Source organism: Halichoerus grypus, chromosome 5 (genome assembly GCF_964656455.1).
Source record: "Halichoerus grypus chromosome 5, mHalGry1.hap1.1, whole genome shotgun sequence".
Classification (NCBI taxonomy): domain Eukaryota; kingdom Metazoa; phylum Chordata; class Mammalia; order Carnivora; family Phocidae; genus Halichoerus; species Halichoerus grypus.
In genome coordinates this window covers 42,394,120-42,420,506 of record NC_135716.1, presented here as the reverse complement: position 1 = coordinate 42,420,506, position 26,387 = coordinate 42,394,120, and the positions used below count along the sequence as shown (strand labels likewise).

The 26,387-nt window shown below is 33.9% G+C and overlaps 1 protein-coding gene across 6 annotated transcripts in view; it reads right to left on the bottom strand.

Moving 5' to 3' along the window:
* Window positions 1-26,387, bottom strand: part of TRIQK (triple QxxK/R motif containing) — an 84,200-nt gene that overhangs the window by 39,505 nt on the left and 18,308 nt on the right. For 3 of the 6 annotated variants that reach the window (XM_036065490.2, XM_036065493.2, XM_036065487.2), the window contains one exon: window positions 1,071-1,152. In XM_036065490.2, the coding sequence (XP_035921383.1) occupies window positions 1,071-1,131 (61 nt within the window). In that variant the 5' untranslated portion in view covers window positions 1,132-1,152. The remainder of the gene's footprint in view (window positions 1-1,070; window positions 1,153-26,387) is intronic. The other 3 variants (XM_078072236.1, XM_036065491.2, XM_078072237.1) reach the window with 1 other exon arrangement.

Here is a 26,387-nt window from a genome sequence, read left to right as displayed (position 1 = left end):
AGTTCCTCTTTCATGAATTGCCTCTTCATGTTTTGTACCTATTTTACTATTGGGTTTCCAGACTACCTTATTTATTTATAGTAGGACTTTATTTTTCTACATATAAATCTTTAATTGGTTATATACATTCTAAATATTCTTTTCATTTTGCATCTCTTTTGTTTTACAGAAATATCTTTATGGAGTGCACCTTATATATCACATTTATAAAATAGGTATATACTCTTTTGGTATCAATAATTTCTACTTTTTTTCTGATTTCTATTGTAACTTCTCTGTTTATCCTTCAGTGTTTTAGAAGAGGTTTTTTATTAATTGTTATTTTTTTATTTCCAAAGAAGTGGGAATGGGTGGGAATGAGTAGGAACATGTAAAAAGAGAGGGTACAGGATGGGAAAGGGTAAGTTAACTTTTTTGCTTCTAACCGATTTCTAATTTACTAAACTTTGTTCAAAGTTGTAGTTCTAGGATACGGATTCTTTAAAATTGGGGGGACTTGGTTTGTAACTTTGTATGTGGGTAATTTTTTATAAATACTCCATGTACCCTTGAAAAAAATGGGTAGAAAATCCTGTGCTTAGAGCATAGTATAAAATAGGTAAGTTTCCTGTTATTTTTGTACGTTGACTAGTGGACTTTTCTCTAGTCCACCATTTTATTAAAGTAAAATTTTAAAGAAGAATTTCAGGCTTATCAAATTATTGTCATTGAGTCAACAAAATTAAAAGTTTTTACATGGATAAAAATAAATGATTTAATAGATGATAACACTAAAAATATTCACCATATAAATGCATCTAGCCTTAAGAAAAATAATAAAATGTATTTTTGCTTTTATTAAATTCATAAAAATTATAAGAGCTTTGAAAATCACAAGTACACAACATGTATTTCTCCATTGGTAAGTAGGCTACACTTACTTTTTGCTCTTTAAAAATACATAGTCCTTCGTTATTCATATTCTGTGTATCATATGTATTAAGGAAAAGTTATTTTCTTAATATCACACATAATTGCCTTTTTCTTTATCTTAATTCACAGGAATGTATCAAAGGGAATTCATTGCTTACCAATTTGCTTTCTGTACTGATCAACAGGAAGTTTTATAGTGGAGGCATCTTTTCTACCCATCTTTGATCTCCAAAATGCCTGCTGCAAAGAAAGAAAATAATTATGATGAAGTCCTAAAACATCAAAAGGACTATCTACAAACTTCAGGAATAATTTATTCCATAAAATTCATTTTTAAAGCAATGGGTAAAAATGTCTTTGACTTATTCCCATTAGATATCAGTAAAGAACACAAAATTCTCTCAAATAAATTATCAAGGATACAATTGCTGGTAATTAAATTTCCCAATTATTTGTTCTTGGTAACATTCATTTTATCAAGTACTATCAATACTCAATTAAACCAAACTGTTAGAGAGTATTATCTGTAAATGTGAAAATCATGTACCATTTATTCAGAAGGGTTGGGGTTGTAGACATGCTCTTGGCAGTATGTTTCTTTCCAATTACCTATTCTGTTACACAAAAAGGCTAAAGTTTGAATCTCAGATACTTTGAATCTTGTTTTAAAAAGCATGACATAGGTAACAAAAGTGCATAAATTTGAGTTCTAGTTCTGTCTCTTCTTCTGTAAACAGTATAAATTACTACCATTTACTAATATTCTCATGCTTACTACATTATATGCACTATTTGATTTAATCCACAACACATCTTTTAAATCTTATTATTTTTATTGAATTTAAATATGTGGCAGACATATGTGGAACTTAAGAAACAAAACAAACAAGCAAAGGGGAAAAAAGGACAGGAGAGAGAGGCAAACCAAGAAACAGACTCTGAACTATAGAGAACCCACTGATGGTTTCCAGAGGGGAGGTGGGTGAGGGGATGGGTGAAATATGTGAGGGGGATTATGGAGGGCACTTGTGATGAGCACAGGGTGTTGTATGGAAGGGCTGAATTACTGTATTGTTCACCTGAAACTAATATTACACTGCAAACGAACTGAAATTTAAATAAAAACTAAAAAAAATATATGTGGCAGAGATTGCACGGTCACATGGAACTAAGCAGAAATAGTAAGAAGGGTATAAAATCTGAGGGAATTATATTTACAAGGAAATCAACTTTGTCTAAAAAAGTATGTGAATGAAAACCAATCCTTGGACCTCTAAACTTAAACCAGCAGATTGCAGCCCCCAAGGAAGGCAAAATCTGTAGATTTGGAACATCCACTTCATATGTGACCAGAAAGGAGAACCATCCAGAAGGGAGGGCCATAAAGAACAATGGACAAGGGAACTTCTCTAAAAAACCATAATTAGACTCCAAGGAAGAAACTTCTGTTAGTACAATGGGCATTCTCAGTGGCCTCACGAACAGCAGGTTTCCTTATCATGCTGGATCAGTGCTTCCTGTATGTTTCCCATTCTTCCCATCCGTCCTTTCTAAATGGGACTGATTATAGGAGATATGAAGCAGTTACCTTCTGCCTCACCATTAGGAAAATTTTATAGTCTGTAAACTTCAAGGAAGCATATTCCAACCTAAGAGGGAGCACTATGCTCTGGCTTGAGATCCTTGGCTTTGTTCTGGATGCAGTAAGTGGGGAACTTTAGGATTTTCCTACTAAAGAGTCAGGAAAAAGGATACGCATGGCTATATCATGACCAGAAAGGTGGACTATAGGAAAAATCGCTGGCTGCTTACTAAAATACATGTTCTCCTTCGTTTTGTTTTGTTTTGTTTTGTTTTGTTTTGTTTTGTTTTGTTTTTAAAGATTTTATTTATTTATTTGAGAGAGAGAGAATGAGAGAGAGAGCATGAGAGGGAGGAGGGTCAGAGGGAGGAACAGACTCCCTGCAGAGCAGTGAGCCTGATGCGGGACTCGATCCCGGGACTCCAGGATCATGACCTGAGCCGAAGGCAGTCGCTTAACCAACTGAGCCACCCAGGCGCCCCTGTTTTGTTTTGTTTTGTTTTGTTTTGTTTTGTTTTGTTTTGTTTCCTGAGCTCACCTGACAACTTTTCCAGCCTCCTTCTATATTAGCTGTGGGCATGTGATTGAGTTTCAGCCACCAGAATATGAATAAATTAGTGTTTGCTACTTCTAGAACTAACCTATAAAAACTTTCCATATGTACTCATTCATGTGGCTAAAATGGAAATGGCCCCCAGAGTGATGCTGGAAATAATGTGATGAGGATGACAGAGCCTGTGACTTCCTGGATCCTGAACGACTACACAAAGGAAACCTACTCAACCAACTTGTTTTTCTCTTTCACACTGCTGTGAGAACAAGAATTAACTTGTAGCATCTGAGCCTCTATACACTTTATATTTGTTTGTTACAGTAGGTAGTACCACCCTAACTAAAACAAGTATGTATAGATGTCTCCATATAAACTATTAAACTGTAATTTTCCTAAAGAACAATATTAAGGTTCTCAAATGCCAAATGTCTTTGAAATCTGTTCAGATCAAACTGTATTGTTTATTTATACATATGGTCACACAGAGCAATCCTAACAATGATACCACCCAACACTGTAAAAGGCATCCCCAAATTAATAATTACTACTTATGTGTAAGAAAATTATAAGTTCTGCTAAAAATCCATTTTTCTATACATAATAATCTTCAGATTTAATATTATGGTAATATTTGAGAATGTGTAAAGTAAGACAAAGTCAAATAAATTAAATCTTCACCTCTCATAAACCATGTAGCTATCACATCTAAGATAATATAACAGTAAAATTTCAGAAATGAAACCAAGACATCACCTAACCCTATATTCTCACTTGTTATTATTCAGAACATTAATACAAGCATCATAAAAAATATCAATAGATATGTTATAATTTATTAATATAGCAATCCATTTGCATAGTGTTTTGCATTTACTAATTGTAAAGAGGAGTCAAGTTATTTTAATCTTGATTATGTGGGGCTAGAAAAAATATCACCATTTCAGGAGAGAAGTTAGTTTAAATAAATAAATACACAGACATTAATCCCTCTTCAATTTAGTTTTGTCTGTTGCCTTTATGGAATAGCTTAAATTTTTAAAATGCAAAATACTAAGGCCACCTACCAAAACAGTCACTCACTATGCTTCCTTCAATTCCTGCTTGGTCATTTAAACCAGCATCCTAACAGAGATAACACTTTAAAAGCCAATATTTTATTCATTCCTTACCCGTTGTAAATAAAAAAGGAAGGGATTCATAGAGAATATCTTTTCAACAAAAGGAATTAGATTTTACTTATTTTAAAATGTACTTTAAATGAACAAAGTGATACCAAAAAAAGCTAAAGAACCTAGGCCTATACTCTATGAATTGATACATTTTATATGTATAAAACCTGTGAATATAAAATCCTTAAAAGAACTTGAACCTAAGAGATACATTAAAGAGGAACTAGCTTTAAATTTTTGTTCCCAATGATTTTGGTGACTGATAATCCTTAACCAAAATTTCAAAAATTAAAACTTTATTTTCTGAAATTATTCTACTCCATTCTTTATTTATTCTATTCTATTCTTTAAGCAAAATAAAATTTTACCAAATGTTGAAACAAAAAAACATCTAAAGAACACACCCATGCACAAATACCTTACATCTTATTAGCTGTAACAAACACAAGAAGGTAGAAAATATTTTACTTTCCTAATAAACACACTGAGGCTATTTTAAATGATCTAAAGAGATTCCCATTCATGTGTATGGTGCAAACTGTCAGCACCTCAGACATCTAGAACCTCTAAAATGTTCTGACTTTTCTTTGTTCTTCAAAGCCTTGCAGTAATCATCATTCATTTCTATTGCTTTGATGGTTAGATAGCAAACTCCCAAGAAATCCAGAGAGACATTAGCACATAGAGCCGCAATTTCTAATAAGACAGCTATTTGCATACAAGATCAGCCACAATTTAAAATGTGTTGTGATAGATGCGGAAAGGGAATAACAGATTTATATTAGCATGTACAATACCAAGATTGTTTTCACAATTTAATTCCATGGAGATTACATCTCATCACCTTCTTTTATAAAGAACACCGCATTCCCTGAGGAACTAACTTGCTCTGAGACCCAGCTAAACTAAAATATGGATTAATAAGATAATATTTATTATTTATGAATTTCGCTGTAGGAATGATTTCAGATTAAACCATCAGAGAACTTTTTAACATTCCTGAAACTTGATAACACATACTTAAGGAAGAAAAAATGCTAATTTTATTTAATGCCTAAATTGCATATTAAAATACTTCATAATTAATTTTTATTTAATTAAAACTTTACACTCTTCAGGACTTTTCAGATTAAAGAGAGTGTTTTTGTATTTAATATCCTTTCTTAACCTGAATTTTACACAGCAATTTGCCACACGTATTTTTAAGTACAATATGTGACCTTTAAAAACAAACAAAGGTAGTGCAATATCCTATCACATTCCAACCAAGTTATTTCATTGCTCATTTATACCTTTTTTATGAAATCCAGAAAGAACAAGTAAAGAAATAAGAAACCTGAAGCCTTCACATATGTCTCTGCTTCCAGAAAAAGCATTCAATCCAGACTGTGACATTTAAATATAGATCAAAACACAGGTTATTAAAAAATTCAACCTATGACCACAGAAAAAAATAATCATCTCAGTTTTTAAGGCTAAAAGACCCTTCCTTAAAAAAATTCTTACTTTAGTATGAAGTTATAAATAGGCAGAAAAGATGTTTGGTTATGACTGGATCAGAATTAAGAACCAATCATGAAAATAAAATCTTATGCCAGATGTTGGGATGAACAAAGTAGTGGATAAATAAAGAAGACACTTGTCCCTAATCTGATGCATTCATTATTCCCAGACTGATGGTTTAAAAATTCAAAGCTGATCATGTAAGCAACATATTTAAGTCATCTAAATAGTGGCCCATTTCCTAGATAAAGTAAAAACCCTTAATATACAGGAACATTAATAACACAAGTTTGTCCTGTGTTCCTTACTCATCTTCTAGTGCACTATCAAATTCAGCTTTTAGTTCCATGATTCTGACAAGCTCATTCACATTTTTATGAATTTACTCATGCTTTACAATGTACTTTAAATGTCATTTCCACATTCCCCCACTTGTGGAATCTATATTTTAATATTCCAGCAAGGACACATGATTCAGATCTTCAGAGATAATTCTCCACACTTAAGGAAATGAAAAAAATTAGTCATTTGGGAGACTATCAAAGTGTGACACAGTAGACAATGTATACTTTGACATAATTATAACATTGAGATAAGTTATTACAAGCAGGAAAAAATTCCTATTGTGTAAAACTGGAGAGCTAACCAGTGGTCTTCTTAAGTTTTCAGGGATCAAAGTGACCATCTCATCTTCACTTTGTCAAATTAAATTCCTTTATAACTGCAGAAAAAAAAATGTCAAAACTTCAATAGGTGAAAAGGTGATTTCTCAAATCCTGATCACTAGCCAACACTGACATAAAAATTCATAAGGAAAGAAACTACAAGATAGTTAGCTGTGTAACCCCAAAAAGTCATATACCAAGGAAGGAATCTTAGTTGTTGGGACTCATCCTTCAGCTATATGATGGAACTAAAATGCAGTATCAACAAACAGTGCTGGAACAACTGTATATCCTTATGGGAAAACAAAGCCAAAATTAGACCCCTATCTCACACCACATATAAAAATCAATTTAGGAACCCAGTTGAAAATAGAGCTACCATACGACCCAGCAATTGCACTACTGGGTATTTACCCCAAAGATAAAAATGTAGTGATCCGAAGGGGTATGTGCACCCCGATGTTTATAGCAGCAATGTCCACAACAGCCAAACTATGGAAAGAGCCAAGATGTCCATTGACAGATGAATTGATAAAGAAGACGTGGTATATATATACAATGGAATATTATGCAGCCATCAAAAGGAATGAAATCTTGCCATTTGCAATGATGTGGATGGAACTGGAGGGTATTATGCTGAGCGAAATAAGTCAATCAGAGAAAGGCATGTGTCATATGATCTCACTGCTATGAGGAATTCTTAATCTCAGGAAACAAACTGAGGGTTGCTGGAGTGGTGGGGGGTGGGAGGGATGGGGTGGTTGGGTGATAGACATTGGGGAGGGTATGTGCTATGGTGAGTGCTGTGAATTGTGTAAGACTGTTGAATCACAGACCTGTACCTCTGAAACAAATAATACATTATATGTTAAAAAAAAAGAAGAAGAAGAAGAAGAAGAAGATAGTAAGAAGGGAAAAATGAAGGGGGGGAATCAGAGGAGGAGACGAACCATGAGAGACTACGGACTCTGAGAGATAAACTGAGGGTTCTAGAGGGGAGGAGGGTGGGGGAATGGGTTAGCCTGGTGATGGGTATTAAAGAGGGCACATACTGAATGGAGCACTGGGTGTTATATGCAAACAATGAATCATGGAACACTACATCAAAAACTAATGATGTAATGTATGGTGATTAACATAACATAATAAAATTTTTTAAAAAATCAATTTAGGATAGGGGCGCCTGGGTGGCTCAGATGGTTAAGCATCTGCCTTTGGCTCAGGTCATGATCTCAGGGTCCCGGGATCAAGTCCCATGTCTGGCTCCCTGCTCAGTGGGGAGCCTGTTTCTTCCTCTCCTTCTGCCCCTCCCACTGCTCATGCTCACTCTGTCTCTCTCAAATAAATAAATAAATAAAAATCAATTGAGGATAGATCACAGACCTAAACAAAAGAGCTAAAACAATAAAGCTACTAGGAAAAAAGGAGATTATCTTTATGACTTTGGAGTAGGCAAATATTTCCTAGAACACTAACAGTATAGACTATAAAGAAAAGAAAAGAAAAAAAGAGGATGTACTGAACTTCATCAAAATTAGTTTTTGCTCATCAAAAGATACCAGGAAGAAAAAAGAAAATAAATATGTAATTTACAGATAGTTTGTAAATACTCATAATACCTGTATCTGAAAAAAGAACTTACATCCAGAATGTATAAAGAATTACTCAGTAATATACAACATACAACCCAATAAAAAAATAGGTGAAAGACTTGAACAGCAACTTCATCAAAGAAGATATACAGATGACAAATAGGTACATGAAAAAGCTCAATACCATTAATAGTCAGCAAAATGCAAATTAAAATAAGAATTAAAATACCACTACACCCACTAGAATGGTTCAAATAAAGTTTTACTATACAAAATATTGGGAGGATGTGGAGCAACTGACCTTCTAGTACATTGCTGATGGGAGTGTAAAATCACAACCACTTTGGAAAAATTGGCAATTTCTTACAAAGTTAACTGCCAGCAATTCTACACCTAGGTATTTATCTAAGAGAGAGAAATACACACACCCACAAAAAAGCTTTGTACAAGGATGTTCATAGTATCTTTATTCATAATAGCCAAAAATTGGAAATAACCCTCATGTTGATCAACAGCAGAACTGATAAACTGTGGTTTATTCATACAGTATAATATTACTCAGAAAAAAAAAAAAACACTGATAATATGCAACAATGGAGATAAATCTCAAAAACAGTGTGCTGGGTGAAAGAAGCAATGGCTCCTTTAGACCTAAATCGAGTGAGTATTCATCAGTTTGATGTGTCCTTGTAACATCATTTAACAATGGTGATCCTTGCCTCTTCCCTGAAACACTCATTAAAACACTTCCCATGGGCAAAGGAATATATAAGATGTAAGAAAGCGGAGATGGAAAGCATAGACAAATCTATTACAAAATAAGTAAAGGGAAGGAGAGAGATAGGATATTACTCAGAGAGGGAGAAGTTAGGGAAGATTTTTTTGTTATACTTTGTTTTGTTTTACTCTTGACGGCTTGTTTGTTTTTGAGTACAGATGGAAATCAGAGTCAGTCTAAATAGTAAGTAGAAGGAGCCAATAGAAAGTGAGGGGGTGAAAAGTCAGGGAAAAAAAATTAAAAAAAAAAAAAACGATTTTCAAGTAGGTAGGAAGAGATAGAATTCAGTGCACACTTGAAGTAATAATCACAGCAAACTACCTCTTTCACTTTAACAGTAGAGATGAAAAAAGGATGGGTAAGATTAATGTAAGTTTTGAGGTTTGGTAGTCCAAAGAAGTTTCACCTGGCAGCTCCACGTTCACTATGAAGTAGGAGGCATGATTATCTTCTAAGAGTGAAATAGAAGGTAGAAACTTTGGAAATTTGAGTGCAGAGGCTGGAATTTATGCTGGGGATATTTATGCAGGGGAAAATAGAAAAGGCTATCCAGGGAAAACAGGATTAATGAGAAACACTATGAGATCGAATTAATTTGGTAACCATGAACCCATGGTAGCATTAAACTACATGATTGAAAAATAGCATTTTTTTTTCCTGAGTGCTCAGCTGTTCACTGCTGGCTTTGGGAAGGGATAGATAGGTGGATTAAACAAGTTTAGGTTTTCCCAGAGAGGCATGACAGAAGGGCAGTAGGGCAAAAAAGTTTAGGATACTATATAAAGTGGATAAAGTGATGTGTCACGGCGTCTAAAGCTAGAGAAGGAAGTGAAGACAGCAGAGGGTGTAGAGTTAAGCACAAAGTGAACCAATTTTTGGACTTTAAAATTTGGATGAGGTCAAATAACCACAGTTTGGAGAAGAAAAGAACTAGATTTTGTTTGACTAGAGAACTAAAGGTTATCAACAGAGAGTATGGAGTGATTGATGTTATTACTGAGATGGAGTAGGTTATGATCCAGAGTGACTAAAGTAATAGGAAAACAGCATGGCAGACAAGGAAATGAGGGCCAGGATAATACAAACATCACACATGTGGATAGTGAAGGCACCCAGGATGGTTGAAGGATTTGGGCTAAGGCGGAAAGACTCTAAGTTAGGAAGACAGGGGAGTGACCTGGATATCCACACTTAACAGCAATTAGGAGGTTGAGGTTATTATAGTCAAATGGAATCAACTACAAAGGAGCTGGGTTTCTTGTTTCATTTGTCTTGTTTGTTTTTAGATGCATGGAAAAGTAAATGAACTAGAAGTGGCAATAAGAAAATAAAAAGATAACAACCAGACTTTTAATCCACAGGTATGTGGAGAATTAAAGAAAGAAGAGTCTCCAGTTAAGGCTTTACAGAAATGGTGTCTATGAGAAAAATCAGGTTTCAATTAATGTCAAGAGGTAAAACTGATAATCAATGAAGTGCTTGAGGATGGATAGGGTTCAAGAATGATATAAAGAAAAATAGAAGAAAGAGAATAGCAAGAGATTGGTCCAGTAAAAGAATAAAAATAAACCACAGAATAACATGGGCATAAGTGTTCAGGGAAGAACAAATAGTTATATGTGTCATCTTGGATGGCAAATAAAGATAACAGGAATGTGTAATATCTTGAATTAGGTTATCTCAAAACTGCATTGAGTACGCAGGCCTCTTCAGGAGTCACCTGTGGCCTGGGTAAAATGAGGAAATTCCAGTCCCTCTGGAAAGGGTCCCCTGGCTGGAACTGAACACTTCAGAAGAAAGACTCAGGTCTCTAGAGTCTAGTTAGGTACCAACTCACCAGGAGCAACTAGAAGCTCTAGGTCAGCATTTGTCAAAATGCTGTCCATCCAACACCAACATCAGGAGTTGTGTGGGATGCTCATTAAAATGCAGATTTCCCCATCATAGTCCTACTGAATCAAAAGCTCAAGAGCTCAGGTCCATGAATCTCCAGGGGTTTTTTGTGGTTTTTTGTTTGTTTTTGTTCTTGTTTTTTGGCCATTAATGTTTAAGAATCACTACTTTTCTTTTTAACCAGCTTATAGGTAATTCTGTGCACTAGCATTTGAGAAACGCTGCTGGAAGTAGATGGAAGGCCTCAGCAGGAACTATGAGATCATTCAGCCTCTTTGGTGGAGGCTGAATAAGACAGTATGACAAAGCTGAGGAAGATTTTAAAAATCGGCTGAAACTTCAGACTTTTTCTAAATTCAACAGGAGACCATAAGAGGGTATTGTGCAATGAGGTAATCAAATCAGATACTTTTTAATATGTTTAGAAAGGCTAGAAGGTTGGAAGATAATTAACAAGCTTAAAACAAATCTAGGTACTTTCCAAAGGCAATCTACTAAGAGAGCAACACAGCAAGTAGAAAGGAAGAGACATTTGGTGTTTGACTTTTCAGAATTTGGGAAGAGCAGAAAGGGAGTATGAGGCAGAGGAAAAGCTGAAGATAATGGTGCTTTTAAACTTGAGTGAGGATTAAGATACAAAGTCTCAGGCCTCATTATTCAAAGATACCCAGTCGGTAAGGTGGGGGAGAGACTAAGGAAGCTGAATTTTTAACAAGCACCAACTCCCTGCCAGGATTTTCAATCTCAAGTGGTACATGGACCACACTTGGCAAAATACTCGGTTAGAGAGATGGTATGTCATTAACAGAAATAGGTAATATAAGGAGTAATAGGGAGAAATAGATAGGGGTAAATGGTGAGGGTAGGGGAGTATTATAAATATACATTATAAAATGTTTATAATTGCTGTAAGAAAATAAGGCTCTTGTTTTTCCTGAAACCTTAGAACTGGTTTATCTAAACATAATTGTATCACTAATTCCCTGGCCTCCATCAAAAAATACCCACAAATATTTTACTTACTTTTATTTTAATGCCTTTTTAATGCACAGATTGCCGTGGCATCTGGACACATGACATACTTGAAAACAACACATTAAATTTATACTGCCCAGAATAGACAAAAAGCTGCCTTGCATGTACCATCAACAATGCTCATCATTGGGGGAAGGGGATGTTGCAGTAACAGGGTCCCATGGAATTATCATTTTTAAATTCAGAACTTTGCATGAATATCAAAGGGATAAACACTTCAAATCTGAGAAAGAGAGAATTTCTACCAAGTAAGTGACCATGTTCCTAACTGGAAAATGATCATTACTATTTACAGGTTTTAAATTCAGCAAAATGGGAAATGTACTTCAGTTAATTTCTTGTATTATATTTGCAAAAGGGGATAGGTTAGTTAAACTAGGATTGGTCCACTATTTACCTTTTAATTGTCAATAAAAAGTCATTAGTGACATAAATTATACTATCTTTCAAATAAAGGATTTTATATAATCGCTTCTCGGCCTTTTGGCTAAGACCAAGTGAAATAAAGGACTTTATTATGTCAACTGTACTGTCAAAAAGTTTCTAAGGTTACAATAATATGGTACCAAATAAACAAAACAGCAAACGCTGTATTTACTATTACAAAGTGCCGACAGAAGAAGAGACACATATTCAACCATATTGAAAGAGCAAGGACATCTACAATTCTAGTATAAAACCAGTAAGGCAGCAGTGTGTACTACGGCATGCTAAGAGCTTAATGAGTCAAGAGGAATGAGAAGCAAGTGTATGTTTGGCTTCAATGATCCTGAGGTAGAGAAAAGGCAGTTTTGTGTCTACTTTGACCGCTAACTAATACACCTTCAGACTGTTTTTTTCTGATGAGACAAAGAGTAATTGAAAATAGGATTATAGACCTAAAGGTCACGAGCCTTGATATTTCAATACTTATAATCCCTTTAAACTGGTTATTTTAGGAGAATTTATGAAACCCAAGATTGTTTCAATTATCATACAGATAATAAAAAGTTTTATTCTGTCCAGATGGTACCAAAAACTGGTGGCTAAAGGATGAGGGAAAACAATAAGTTCTAGATGCAAACATCTCAGATGGCATCTATTCTTATCTCTGTAATTCCTAAATAAACATATATATATATTATCATAATTTCTCAATATGAACTCCCTTTCCTTGATTCTCAAGTAACATTAGTGAATTCTTATGATTCAGAGCTTTCAGTAAGTTACCAGAGACAAAGGTTTACAGACAAAAAGTACATTTTTTTCTATTTAGCCCAAAGGTTTAAACACATTTCACTGGGAACGTCCAATATATCTGTGTTCAGTGTAGATGAAATGTTCTGATACACTCTAAATCTAACAAAATCACAATAACCAAGTTTGACTTATTTGAAGTTAAAAGTTTTTATTTTTCTTAGTTTGCATGTATTTACATTGAAGCAAACATGAACCAAGTTCCCCAAATATGGTCATTTTAAGACAATATATTAACAACTTTGGGAAGTCTACTGAAAAGCTTTCCTGTGCCTTGTCGATCTCTTAAAGAGAACTTGAATATGTCATTTCCAATGTTTCTTGACCAATATTTTTTCAAATTTGCACATTATCATCTCATGAAGCCTCTATTTCATGTAAAGTTTGGTGAAATAGAGGGATTATTGGAAAGCTGATTTAGAAGGATTATAAGGGAAGTGAATAAGCCTCTGGTTGATCAATAAAAGATGTCAAGAACTGGCTAAGAGACATGCTTATCAGCTCCCCAGCTTCATATAGGATAGGAATATTCTGCCAACAGAGACCTAAAATAGGGTGACCATATAATTTACCATCCCAGCCAGAACATTTTGAGAGTGAAAGGGAACTCTGTGACACCAGGACAGCAAGTATGAACCAGGACTGCCGTGGGCCAACTCCTGCCCCAATACACTATTGCCCTAACTATAAAGTACACAAGTACAATTCACAACCCACTGTACCTCAACTAGTTTTGTCATTCATAAGGTGTTGCAGTAGAGGGAAGGAATGGCACATCTTCTGGAAAACATATTTCAGGAAACAAATGATTATTTTAGACAATACCTGCTGCAGATATGACAATACCACGATATCCGATTGTACTATGGGACAAACTGCCCTCATTTATGAATCTCTCTGTGACATATGGCACTACTGAGTATTTGGTCTTGAAACTAAGTTGTTGGTTTCCCAGCCAGCACTGTCCCAATTCTCCCCTTTTCCATCTTGATTTCTTCTTTACCACCTTCATATGTACTCTTCCTCAGTCTGCCTGTTAAACACTGGTGCTCCCCATACTTCATCCATTCCACATATGCTCTCCTTTGGGTATCTCATTCCCTTGAATATATGTATCAAGGGCCTATATCCCTAGTCCTGGCTTCTTTGATCATATATCCAGCATCATTCTAACTGTGTATGACCAACCTGAATTTCTCATTTGTCCCAAAGACTGACTTGTTTTTCCTATGTTCTATCTCATTTATTTTCTAACTAAACTCAAGGAATTTCACAGAAGCAATGTTGTTTTCTTCTCATTGCATGTTTTCCTCAACTGGTAGTGTTAACTTTGATCACTTGATTAAGATTATAATCTACCTGATTTCCCCACTGGTACTTTGAAATTATATAAAATATCCTGTTCTTCCTCAAATATGCAACTACTAGTTTAGGATTTATTGATGTTTTGTGCTGAATTAATTATACTCATACAGCTGTCACATGATGATTTTCTAATTTCATCATTCCTTCTACATTTATTAGCTGATATTCTATGGTATTAAAAAGTGTTTTCTTCTCCCCATTTATTTATTCATTTTTGTGTTTATAGCAGTATGTACTCGTAAATTGCTGTTTTATTCAATGGGTTAAAATTTATTTATATCATTTGTTTATTTTGATGCTTAAATTGTCCTGGATTTAGCCAATGAAAGGTCCTTCAAGTGATTTATATCTTGTTGACATATTGCCATCATTTTTTAAACACCTGTTATTTTCTGGCACAATAAAATATTCAAGGTTCATCTTACACTCTCCCTGATCCTGCCCTGGAATCTGCCATTTCTCCCAAGAGCCCAGTTACCTTTCAGTGAGGAATAGTATTTGGCCATAAAGATCTGGGGACAGGATATGGTGCCTGCTAATGTGTGATACCATTTCCAAGCTTGTCAGTGCACAGAGCTAGGGAACATACATATTGGTGTGAAGTCAGTGCTTCCAATTTCCAATCCAATGCCACACAATTCATTGTAGTTTTGCCCTTTCCACATTTATATTTGTAACTTTCTTCTCTAACAGTGACAAATCTATCAGCATTATTATCAATGAAATTTGTCATGTTTATTTTTTTGTATAATATTTTGTAATAAAAAGTTAATACCTAAGATTTTTTAACTTGTAGATCTCCTAAGAAACAATGGACAAAAGCCCATTTGAACTAAATCTAACAAGCAATTAACCTATGCTAATGTAGACCAACTTGAGGGTAATAGTAATATCAAATATTAAATACCCCACAGATGTCAATCACATTATTTTATGCCTTACAGACAAGTGCTCCACTCTATGGGCAAAAAAAAATGAGACTGCTCTTAAAACAACTAGGCCTATCCCTAAACTTGGCCATGGGGTCTACTTCTCATAAGCATATGTTTGCATTCCGGAGGAATAGCTAGTGGAATAAAATCAATGTTCTCTGAAGATAAGGGTTAATGGAATTCTAAACAGACAACTAAAAGTGTCATTTCAATGTACACATAAATATTCATACATAAAAAAGGAAAAGTGCATATATTGAATTGCTAACATTCAAGATCTATAAAGATCTATATTGTGCAATTACATGTATGTATATTGATTCATCACTTAATCTAAAATTTGAAAATGATGGTTTTCACACTTTTTTTTATTAAACCTTTTATTTTAATTTCAGTATAGTTAACATACAATATTATATTATTTTAGGTGCATAATATACTGATTCAACAATTCCCTATAGTACTCAGTGCTCATCATAAGTGTACTATTTCACCCATGCCCCTAACCACCTCCCCTCTGGTAACCATCAGTTTGTGCTTTATAATTCAGAGTCTGATTTTTGGTTTCTCTCTCTCTCTTTTTTTCCTTTGCTCACTTGTTTTGTTTCTTAAATTCCACATATGAGTGAAATAATATGGTATTTCTTTCCCTGACTGACTTACTTTGCTTAGCATTATACTCCGTAGTTCCATCCATATTGTTGCAAATGGCAAGATTTCGTTCTTTTTTATGGCTGAATAATGTTCCATTGTATATACATACCACTTCTTCTTCATCCATTCATCTATTGATGGACACTTGGCCTGCTTCCATAATTTGGTTATTGTAAATAATGCTGCTATAAACATAGGGGTGCATAACTCCCTTTGAATTAGTGTTTTTGTAATCTTTTTGGTAAATATCTAGTAGTACAATTTCTGAATCATAGGGTAGCTCTATTTTTAATTTTTTGAGGAACCTCCTTACTGTTTTCCACAGTGGCTACACCACTTTGCATTCCCACCAACAGTGCAAGAGGTTATTTCTCCCCCATCCTTACCAATACTTGTTTCTTGTGTTTTTGATTTTAGCTACTCTGACAGTTGTGAGCTGATATCTCATTGTAGTTTTGATTGGCATTTCCCTGATTATGAGTGATGTTAAGCATCTTTTCATATGTCTATTGGCCATCTGTATGTCTTCTTTGGAGAAATGTCTGTTTATGTCTTACTTGTTTTTTGGGTGTTGAGTTGTATAAGTTCTTTATATATTTTGGATACCCTTTATTGGATATGTCATTGGCAAATATCTTCTCCCATTCAGTAAGTTGCCTTTTAGTTTGTGGCAATTATTATTTATGGCAATTATCACTTATGCTAATTATTAGTCATTTCAATGCGTATTACCTATTTCAAGTAATTAGATTTTCAAATTCAACAAAAACACCCTGGGGAAAGTCACTTAAGTCCATCTAGAGAGAGCAAAAGTATATCACTTATATGTAGAATCTAAAAAAACAAAACAAATGAACCAAAAACCTGAAAAAAACAAAACAAAACAGAAACTGACTCATAGATACAGAGAACAAACAGTTGCTTACAGAGGAAAGGGGGTGGGTAAAAGGGGTAGGGGCACGGGCAAAATAGGTGAAGGAGATTAAGAGATACAAACTTCCAATTATAAAATAATTAAGTCATGGGGAGGAAAATACAGCATGGGGAATATAGTCCATAGCATTGTAATAACAGTATATGGTGACAGATAGTACTTACACTTACCATAATGAGTATGGCATATTGTATAGAATTACCAAATCACTATATTGTACAAGTAAAACTAATATAACATTGTATGTCAACTATATTTCAATAATAGAAATGTTTTAAAAACTTCGAAAAAATCACCTAGATTTTTCTTTCTCTCTCCTCTTTGGCTAACTTTAGGAAAAGCTAACTGGAAAAGAAAACCCTAGTTTGGTACATAGATGGTTTCTAAGAAACATTCAGTGTTAATATACCAGGCCAGAACATATAAAACTTTAGTTGAGCCCAGGCTTTAAAAAAAAGAAAAAAAAAAAGATTGGATGACCTTGACAAAATCATGCTATTTCCCTTCTTAAATGATTCCCAAATTTCCTTCAAATTAGAAAAAACTATTGTACATGATCATATGTATCAGGTTAAGGATAAGTATTTTCATGCCTACAAACAAATCGTAGAAACAAGCATATTGGAGAGGCCCAATAATAATACTACATATATTTTAAACATATCTTTTAAAACCAATGGAAGATATGTACACAGAAGTAAAGTTAATCTGAGTATATAAGGGGAAATAAACATCTCAAGGCAACCATCAGAATGCTCTTTATGGTTATTTTGTTTCTAATAATTTCATAATCCTGTATGACTTACTAAAAAATAGCTTTATTAGTAAATAAGTGTCAAAAGTATAAAAATAACTAGTACACATCCAATTTCACAGAAGTTGCATTAAATGCATTCATTATATTGAAGTCTCATGTGATTATATCATTACCATTTCACTAATATAAGGATTTCTCAGACTGCTAGTTTTCAAACAGATTGTGTTATTAAAACTTATATTTAGAAACAAGGATGCAAATTGCTCATTTTTAAAACCACCAAACTATACTGCCAGAGAAATACAATAAAAAGTATTGAGTTTAAAAACTGAGAAAATAGGTTAATGGGGAGAAGCACTGGGTTATTAACTAACATAATTCTACTATGTAGAAACAAGTAAATAAACAAAAATAGAGAAAAAAGTGCAAAAATACAAAAGTAAATTTATTCTTCTTAAAAGATTTGTTTATTTGAGACAGAGAGAGATAGAGGGGGAGGCAAAGGGAGAGAGAGTCTTAAACAGACTCCATGCTGAACACAGAGCCCGGTGTGGGGCTCAATCTAATGACAGTGAGATCATGACCTGAGCCAAAACCAAGAGTTGGATGCTTAACCAACTGTGTGACCCAGATGCCCCTGAAAGTATATATATATACATATGTTTCTATAACAATGGATCAATAGAGAAAAAATACCCCAGATATGAACCAAAACACAAATGAGAAAACCATAAATTCTACTTTGTATTGGGTTCTATCTCCCATTGCCTATTTTAATTCCTATTCTATCAAATATATGATGCCTTTTTTTTTAAGATTTATTTATTTATACCAGAGAGAGAGAGTAAGAGGGGACAGAAGAAAAGAATCAGTGAGGCAGACTCCCTGCTGAGTGTGCAGCCACACCACAGAGCTCTATCCCATGACCCACGAGGTCACAACCTGAGCCAAAACCAAGAGTTCGAGGCTTAACTGACTAAGCTACCCAGGTGCCCCTGTAATGCCTTTTATAAAGCATTTCATTTAAAAAGATGTCAAAGCATTGCTTGATAGCTGACCTAAGAGCATTCAGTTTCACAAAAAAGAAATATTTAAAGAAAAGCTATCAAGTGAAAATATGGAAGATATAGATTTAGAATAGTTAAAAAGCAATAAAAGACTTTACATTCCCAGCAATGTTATGGATTACTGAGATTAAAACATTTCAACTGCAAATTACCAAGAAATTATAGGGTTCTGTTTACATGAGTGTTCATTTTGTGAAAACTGAACATCTAACGCTCTTGCGTCATGTTGTTTTATGTATTATATTTATAATTTAACTAAAAAGAAAACACTAGGAAAAAAAGGAGTAAAGTCCCCCAAATTACAAGGAGTGATAAAATAACTAAATAAACTAAGAGCAATAAACAATGAAACAAAGATGCAAAAGAGATGAGATGATCAACATAGACAAAAGCTGATCTTTTGAAAAATAAGAACATGGAAAAAACTCTTGTGATAGAACAAGAAAAAAGGTACAATAGTATTAGAAATGTATAAGGGAACATAGCTAAACATTCAGCAACTAATGCTATTATTTAACAAGAGGATACTATAAAAAAAACCTTATCAATAAATTTAAAAATTAATATAAAATATCATTTCTTAGAAAACAGATTTACTAATACCAGTTCAAGAAGGTAATGGTAGCATAAAATTGAACAGAACAAAATTCATTTAAAGGAATCAATCAGTTTTTAAAATCTACCCTTAAAAAGTAAAAGATATACACACAAAACAAAAACAACAAGACTGGATAGTTTTACAGGTAAATTCTATTAACCATTCAAGAGACAGAAAATCCATATAAACAGGCTATATCAGACCCATAAAATGATAAGCTATTTTGAAAAATACAAATAGGTACAACACTTCTCAACTTATTTCATGAGGCTAACAAACCCTTACAATGACACCAAGGCAAGGACATTATGAGAATGAGAAATCATAGGCCAAATTCACTTATAATGAGAGAGATAAAAATCCTAAATATAATATTAGAAAATAAATACAATATGTATAATCATAATAACAAAATTTACCACAATAAAGCTGGGCTAATAACAAAAATGAAAGGATAGTTTAACACTAGATAATACACTAATAATATTCTCCATGTTAACTGATTTAAGGTGAAAAAAAATTGGAAGTCCTCAACAGATACAGGAAAAAAAAGTTATATTCAATATCCATTGATTCTTAAAGAGTGAGAGAAAGAAGAAACGAAGGGAGGGAGGAGAGAAAGGAGACAAAGGAAGGAAGGAAATAGCAATAGAAAAGAACCTTCTTACTGTGTTGACAGGTAGCAAACAGAGAGAGAAAAGATTATCCTTAATAGTGAAAATCATGAACAAGACAAAGGTAATCACTGTAATCAGAAATCCAGGTAATACAGTGAGACAAGGGAAGACAAGACATAGGGATTGAAAGGAAAAAAAAGTTATTATTCACAAATAATATGACTGGGGAGGGGCAGAGAAAAACTACAGGCAAATTATTAGAATCTGTACAAGATTCTTCATAAAAGCTCAGCGAAGTTACAATTTATAAAGTCTATACACAAAAATCATAATTACTATAGTAATAAAATTTTTTAAATATCTATAAATAGTATGAATACCTATAAAATATATGCAACCTCTTACAGAACTTCCTTAAGAGAATAAATGATTACAATAAAATAAGAGTAATTAATGAGCATTTTGGGGAGTGCTACAGAATGTCTAGTAAAATCTAAGATATGTATATACCAGAACCATCAATTCCACTGCTGAATTTATATGAATTAGAGAAACAATCCTCTATGTGAACAAAATATTAAAAAGGCTACTTAATAACAGCAAAAATAAAAAAAATTTGAAAAAAAATCCAAAGTCCTATATGTACACCACAATTCATTCATCAATGAAATATAATGAAGTTAAAATGTGTGGGCAATGAAGGGCACCTAGGTGGCTCAGTCGGTTGAGCACCCCACTCTTGGTTTTGGCTCAGGTTGTGGGATCTACCCCACCTGGGGCTCTGCATTCAGCACAGGGTCTGCTTGGGATTCTTTCTCCCTACCTCTCCCTCCCTTTCTGCTCCTCTTCCCCCAAACCCCCGTTCACTCTCTCTTTCTCTCTAAAATAAATGAATAAATAAAAATCTTTAAAAAAAACTGTGGGCAATGATACACCTGTTAATACATTTACATAACATTTTAAAACATTCAAGGGGCACCTGGGTGCCTCAGTTAAGTATCTGCTTCAGCTCAGGTCATGAATCTCAAGGTCCTGGGATTGAGCCCCAGGTACGGCTCCCTGCTCAGTGGGGAGTCTACTTCTCCCTCTCCCACTGCCTCACCCCCCACTTGTGCTCTCTTTCTCTGTCTCTCTCAAATAAATAAAAAAACATTCAAATCAATAGCTGATACTATTTAGGGAAAATATACAGTATATATAATATATATATTCATGCTTCTTAATAATAAGCATCAAAATATCAAATTATTTGGTTATCTGGTAGAAACAAGGAAGACAAATACAACTGAGATTGCTTGCACAGAGGTATTTAATTGGACTTGTAAATAGCATACAGTTGGATCTTGCTTTTTTACCCAATCTGAAAATATTTGGTTTAAAGCGACTGACTCTTGGTTTTGGCTCAGGTCATGATCTCAGGGTCTTGAGATTGAGCCCCGCATCAAGCTCTGCACTCAGCATGGAGTCTGCTTGAGTTTCTCTCTCCCTCTGCCCTTCCCCCTCTCAAATAAATAAATAAATCTTTTTATAAGTAAATAAATAAATGGGAGTCTGAAGATCACTTTATTTAATGGAATTATGTTTGTGTTTATATCCACTATCATGTAATTTATTTTCTATTTGTTCCATCTATTCTTTTCCTTGTTCTTCTTTACCTGCTGCTTTGTGATTAATTGAACATATTTTAGTATTCTATTCTACCTTCCCCTTTAATTTGTGATTATTCCTCTTTGTTTTGCATTTTTAGTGGTCACTCTAGAATTTATAATGTCCAAATATTGCTTATCACAGTCTATCTTCAAATAATCTGCTACTACATTACATATTATGTAAGGCTTTACAACAGTAAACTTCCATTCCCTTTCCCCAATCTTTTGGGCCATTTTTTTTTTTTCAGGCAAGAGCACAACTTCATTTTCACCTATAATAATAAACCACAATTGACAACAACAAAGGAGGCTGTGCAGTTCAACTTTTTATTTTAATAAAATCAGAATATGCACAGCACGTGCAGTGTTAACATCTAAATTAATACAATAAGCAATTACTAAAGCTACAGTGACTTGAAGTTCAATCTTTACATTCGCAAGTTTAAATCCATTCTTACGTGATTTTTGAAACCTTATTTACTAACTGAAAATATTGCTTGCTGATAAAACTTGCTCAAACGCTACTGCTGAATGTACAAGTCACTGAATATGCCAATACAACAAAGATAATCACATGTTTGAGGATTGCAACGTGCCAGACATTCACTGAAAAAAAAAAATACACACAACTAAACAAAACTCACGCAACAAACATCTGAGAATCTGGACACTTCGTATCAATGTTTTTGAAGTGTGTCATTAATATCTTAAGACAAGTGTATCAAAACCTTGGCATGATTTAATTTCAAGTCGCCAATTTTGTTTTTACTAACATCAGAAAGTTATGGCTACACTGCCAATGCCGGGTCTGCTTAATTTGACTTAAGAGTTTAATATGACTTAACATTAAAAGCTCACACTACCCCGAAATATATAATTTCACACATACAGTTACATGTTACAGCTACATGTATAATAAATAAGTCATAGCCAATATATTTGCTTTAAACAATCAAGTATATTTTTAAAATTTTTAGAAGTGAGAAAAATGTTTTTCATATTTACCAACATATTTACTATTTCCAGTTCTCTTAATTCACTGTATAGATTGATGTTTCATTTTCGTTTCTCCTGAAGAACTTCCTTTAACATTTCTTGCAGTGCAAGCTTTTGGCAACAAATTCTCTCAGCTATTTTCTTAGATACAAAGTATTTGTTTTGTCTTTCATGTTTGAAGAATATTTTTGCTGGGTATAGAATTCTATTTTCTTTCAGTACTGAAAGATGTCACTCCTTTGTCTTCTGGTTGGCATAGTATTGAAGAACACTCTTCAAATGTATTTTTTTCCTTACTTCATATACATCCCCTGCTGTGACTATTTTAGATTTATTTTATCCCCGTTTTCAACAATTTAATTTTGATGTGCTTAGGTGTCTGTTTGTTTTATCCTAGTTGGGGTTCTTTGGATAGTTCAACTAGCCTTATCAGAGAACCTGGGTTCTACCCTACCCTGATCTTGCTAACAATGACAACAAAATAAGTGACAATAAGAAAATATTTTTCTAATATTTGTAATATAATTCTAATCTGAATTATGCTGTAATTGTGTGAAATTTAGACAACTGGCTTTTGTCTACACTAGCAAAGAATACTGACCTGGTTGAATACTCACATTTGAAAAGCAATACATCCATAAGATCAATGCTTTTCAGTACAACTCTAAGACTCAATTAACAAAGGTATCGAAAGGAATGATATCTATTGTTTCTCATGTTAATTATGATTGAATTATCTCCCTGTCAATGAAAAAAAATCCAAATTTTGAAGAGACTCTAAGAACCAAGGAGATTACATTACCTAAAAATTAAACTTTAGAAACATTCAGTGAGTTCCAACTGTGGCCTAGGTACTATCAAAGGCACATTTACATATGATAAAGAATCTTTAAAGAAGTTATCCAGATGCAATTGCTATAAATCATCCTATGTTAGACCCAACTTATGCGCTTCCCCAGATTCACTGCCTACTATAGCCTCAGTCCTTGCCCAATGGTCAACACCAGCCATTACCTTCAACTCATCATCTAATACCACTGTCTGTCTTGACTTCCTCTGGGTGTAAAGGTAAAAGCACAGCTTCCACTACCACCTCCACAGTCACAGGAATACCTACTCCTACACCCAAAGAAAGCCTGGCTCCTCCCACCACTTCCAAGATTCTAATGAAGCCCCAGATCACACAGTGTGAGATTTGACTTCCCCAACAACAATCTGAAAAGTACAAGGACAGTTAACATACCATGAGATGAGCTTTGACCAATGAGAAACAAAAGAGAGGATGACCAATGAGAAACAAAAGAGAGGAAGATGCAGGCAGATAAATTTCTTTCTCTTTCTCAGTTCAGCTACGTTGACCTTTGAACAACACGGGTTAGGGTGCCAACCCACACAGTGAAAACTCCATGTATAATTTTTAATTCCTCCAAAACTTGACACTAATAGTTCACTGCTGAATGGAAGTCTTGCCATTAATATAAACAGTATAAACAGTCAATTAATCCATATTTTGTATGTTATATGTATTATATACTGTATTCTTACAATAAAGTAAGCTAGCAAAAATACTTTATTCCTGCAAACAATGAATCATGGAACACTACATCAAAAACTAATGATGTACTGTATGGTGACTAACATAATATAATAAAAAAAAAGAAAAAAAATACTGTATTTATTGAAAAAAATCCATATATTTTAAATGCACAGTTCAAACCCATGTTGTTCAAGGGTCAACTGTAATTGGTTCTGTACAGCATGTCTGGAGATTCCCCACTTGACTAAACAAATCTATGTTTTCTAATGCAGCTGTGGCCAGCTCAGTAACCACCTTGTATTTGTCTTTCTTTATACTGTTTTTCTTTTGTCATGTCCCCCTAGTATTGCACCCAAGCTTAACCTGTACCTCAAAGTCTGTTGTCTGATTACCTTATAAGATAATTCATTCCTATATTTCTGTCACATCAATTCCTAAACATATTACAGCTTTTTGCAATTAACTGGGATACTGTGTGATTTCTCAAAAACAGTTTTGAATGTCCAATAGAGACCCAGAGTAATTTTGCCTGGAATATTCACAAGTTGCTTTTCAAAAATAGAAATCTCAGTGTGTGGATTCCCTATGTCTATCCTGTTCTAAACCCAGATAAGAAAAAACTATGATAATAATGGCAGAGATGTAGGAAGTGATATGTCAAATGTAAATACAAAAATGTTAAGTGGGTAAAGCAAGAAAGACCTCGTATTAGCTACAAAAATAATGAGGTGATCTTGGAGCACAAAGTAAATCAAAGTTTGAGTGTGGGTGGAATCTGTGAATATGATGAAATATAACTTCTATGATTATGTTAAATTAAATGGCAAAAGAAGTTTCACAGATTTAATTAATGTCTGTTATCAGCTGACTAAAATAGGGATATTACCGAGCTGGGACTCATCTAATAATAAGAGCACTTTAAATCTTGGTTTAGAGGTCAGAGAAGTTAGAAAGACTCAAACTGAAAGGGATTTGATGCCTGAGGAACTCTCCACTGCTGGATAGGGCCATGTGGCAAGACATATGAGTGGCCTGAAGGAGGTCAGTTAGCTAAGAGGAAAAGAGGACTTCAGTCCTACAACCACAAGAAACTAAATTCAGCCAACAATGTATATGAGTTTAGAAGTAGATTCTTCCACAGAACCTTGAACATTCTGGTGTGATTTCAGATTTGTAAGACCCTGAGCAGAGAATCTAGCCAGGCCACATGGATTTCTGACCTACAAAACTGGGAACTAATAAATGGTTGTTGCTTTAAGTCACCAACTTTATGGTAATTTGTTATGCAGCGATAGAAAATTAATTAATATATACCTGGAAATGGGTCATCTGATAACTAATTACTGAATCAGTTAAACATAGCTATGCAGGTTATTACTAGTAATTATTTTTAAAGTCAAAGAATGTTAAATCCTTTCCTAAACTATATTCTTATTAATAAGTTAAAATGTCACTATATTAACATACGTTTGAGTGGTTTCTATTTTAGAATCAATTTTTATTCTACCATAAAATGGCATTAGTACTCTGCAAGTTTTCTCTCTTTCCCACTGGCCAATTTTCAACAGTGTTGATAAAATCCTCCTTCAGATAAGTTAACATTTTACCTCTGAATCAGGTCCTCTAGAAGATATTTCCAAAAGAGAATGATTATTGTCAGCAATTTGCTACTTGCCCCCGTGAACAAATAGAATGATGATCACTGATGTTCATAATGAAAGGCCACAAGCACAGGAAATACATAAATGTTTTTTGAATTAAAAAAGTCAGCTATTTTAATATAGTTTACAAATATATTTTATTTCATTTTCTTTTATACACTGTTACTTCTATATTTATATGAGTAAACATAGCATCTCCTTCAGCCATGTCATATAATAAAAGAGTTCATTTTATTTCTGCCCCAGATCTTTGTATTTGAACTTATATGTCATTCAGATATGTAAGGTACTGATTGAAAAAACATCTTTTCATCTTTATTATTTTCAAATAATTTGAAAAACATACTTTGGATCTCCTGGCTAAAGAAGTAGAAAATGAATATAGACAACCCCAGTCACATGGTCCTTAAATGCTCACTCATATAGGTATCCATTGGGATCATGCAGCAATAACAAGAAAACCAGGAATAGTGATGTGCATGATTTTTACTTGCACAGTTTCATACCTTCTGTAGAACCACTTTCTTTGTTACATGGTGAGAAGACAGAGCAACAGAATGCTAACACCTTTCACTAAGTGTTTCATGTCAATTTGTTTCTTAATTTTGAGAATTGCATTTAAATTTTTACTAAACCTACCTTAGGCAAACACTCATGCTAGGAAAGAATGGCATTTATGCAATGAACTGTCATACTAGCATG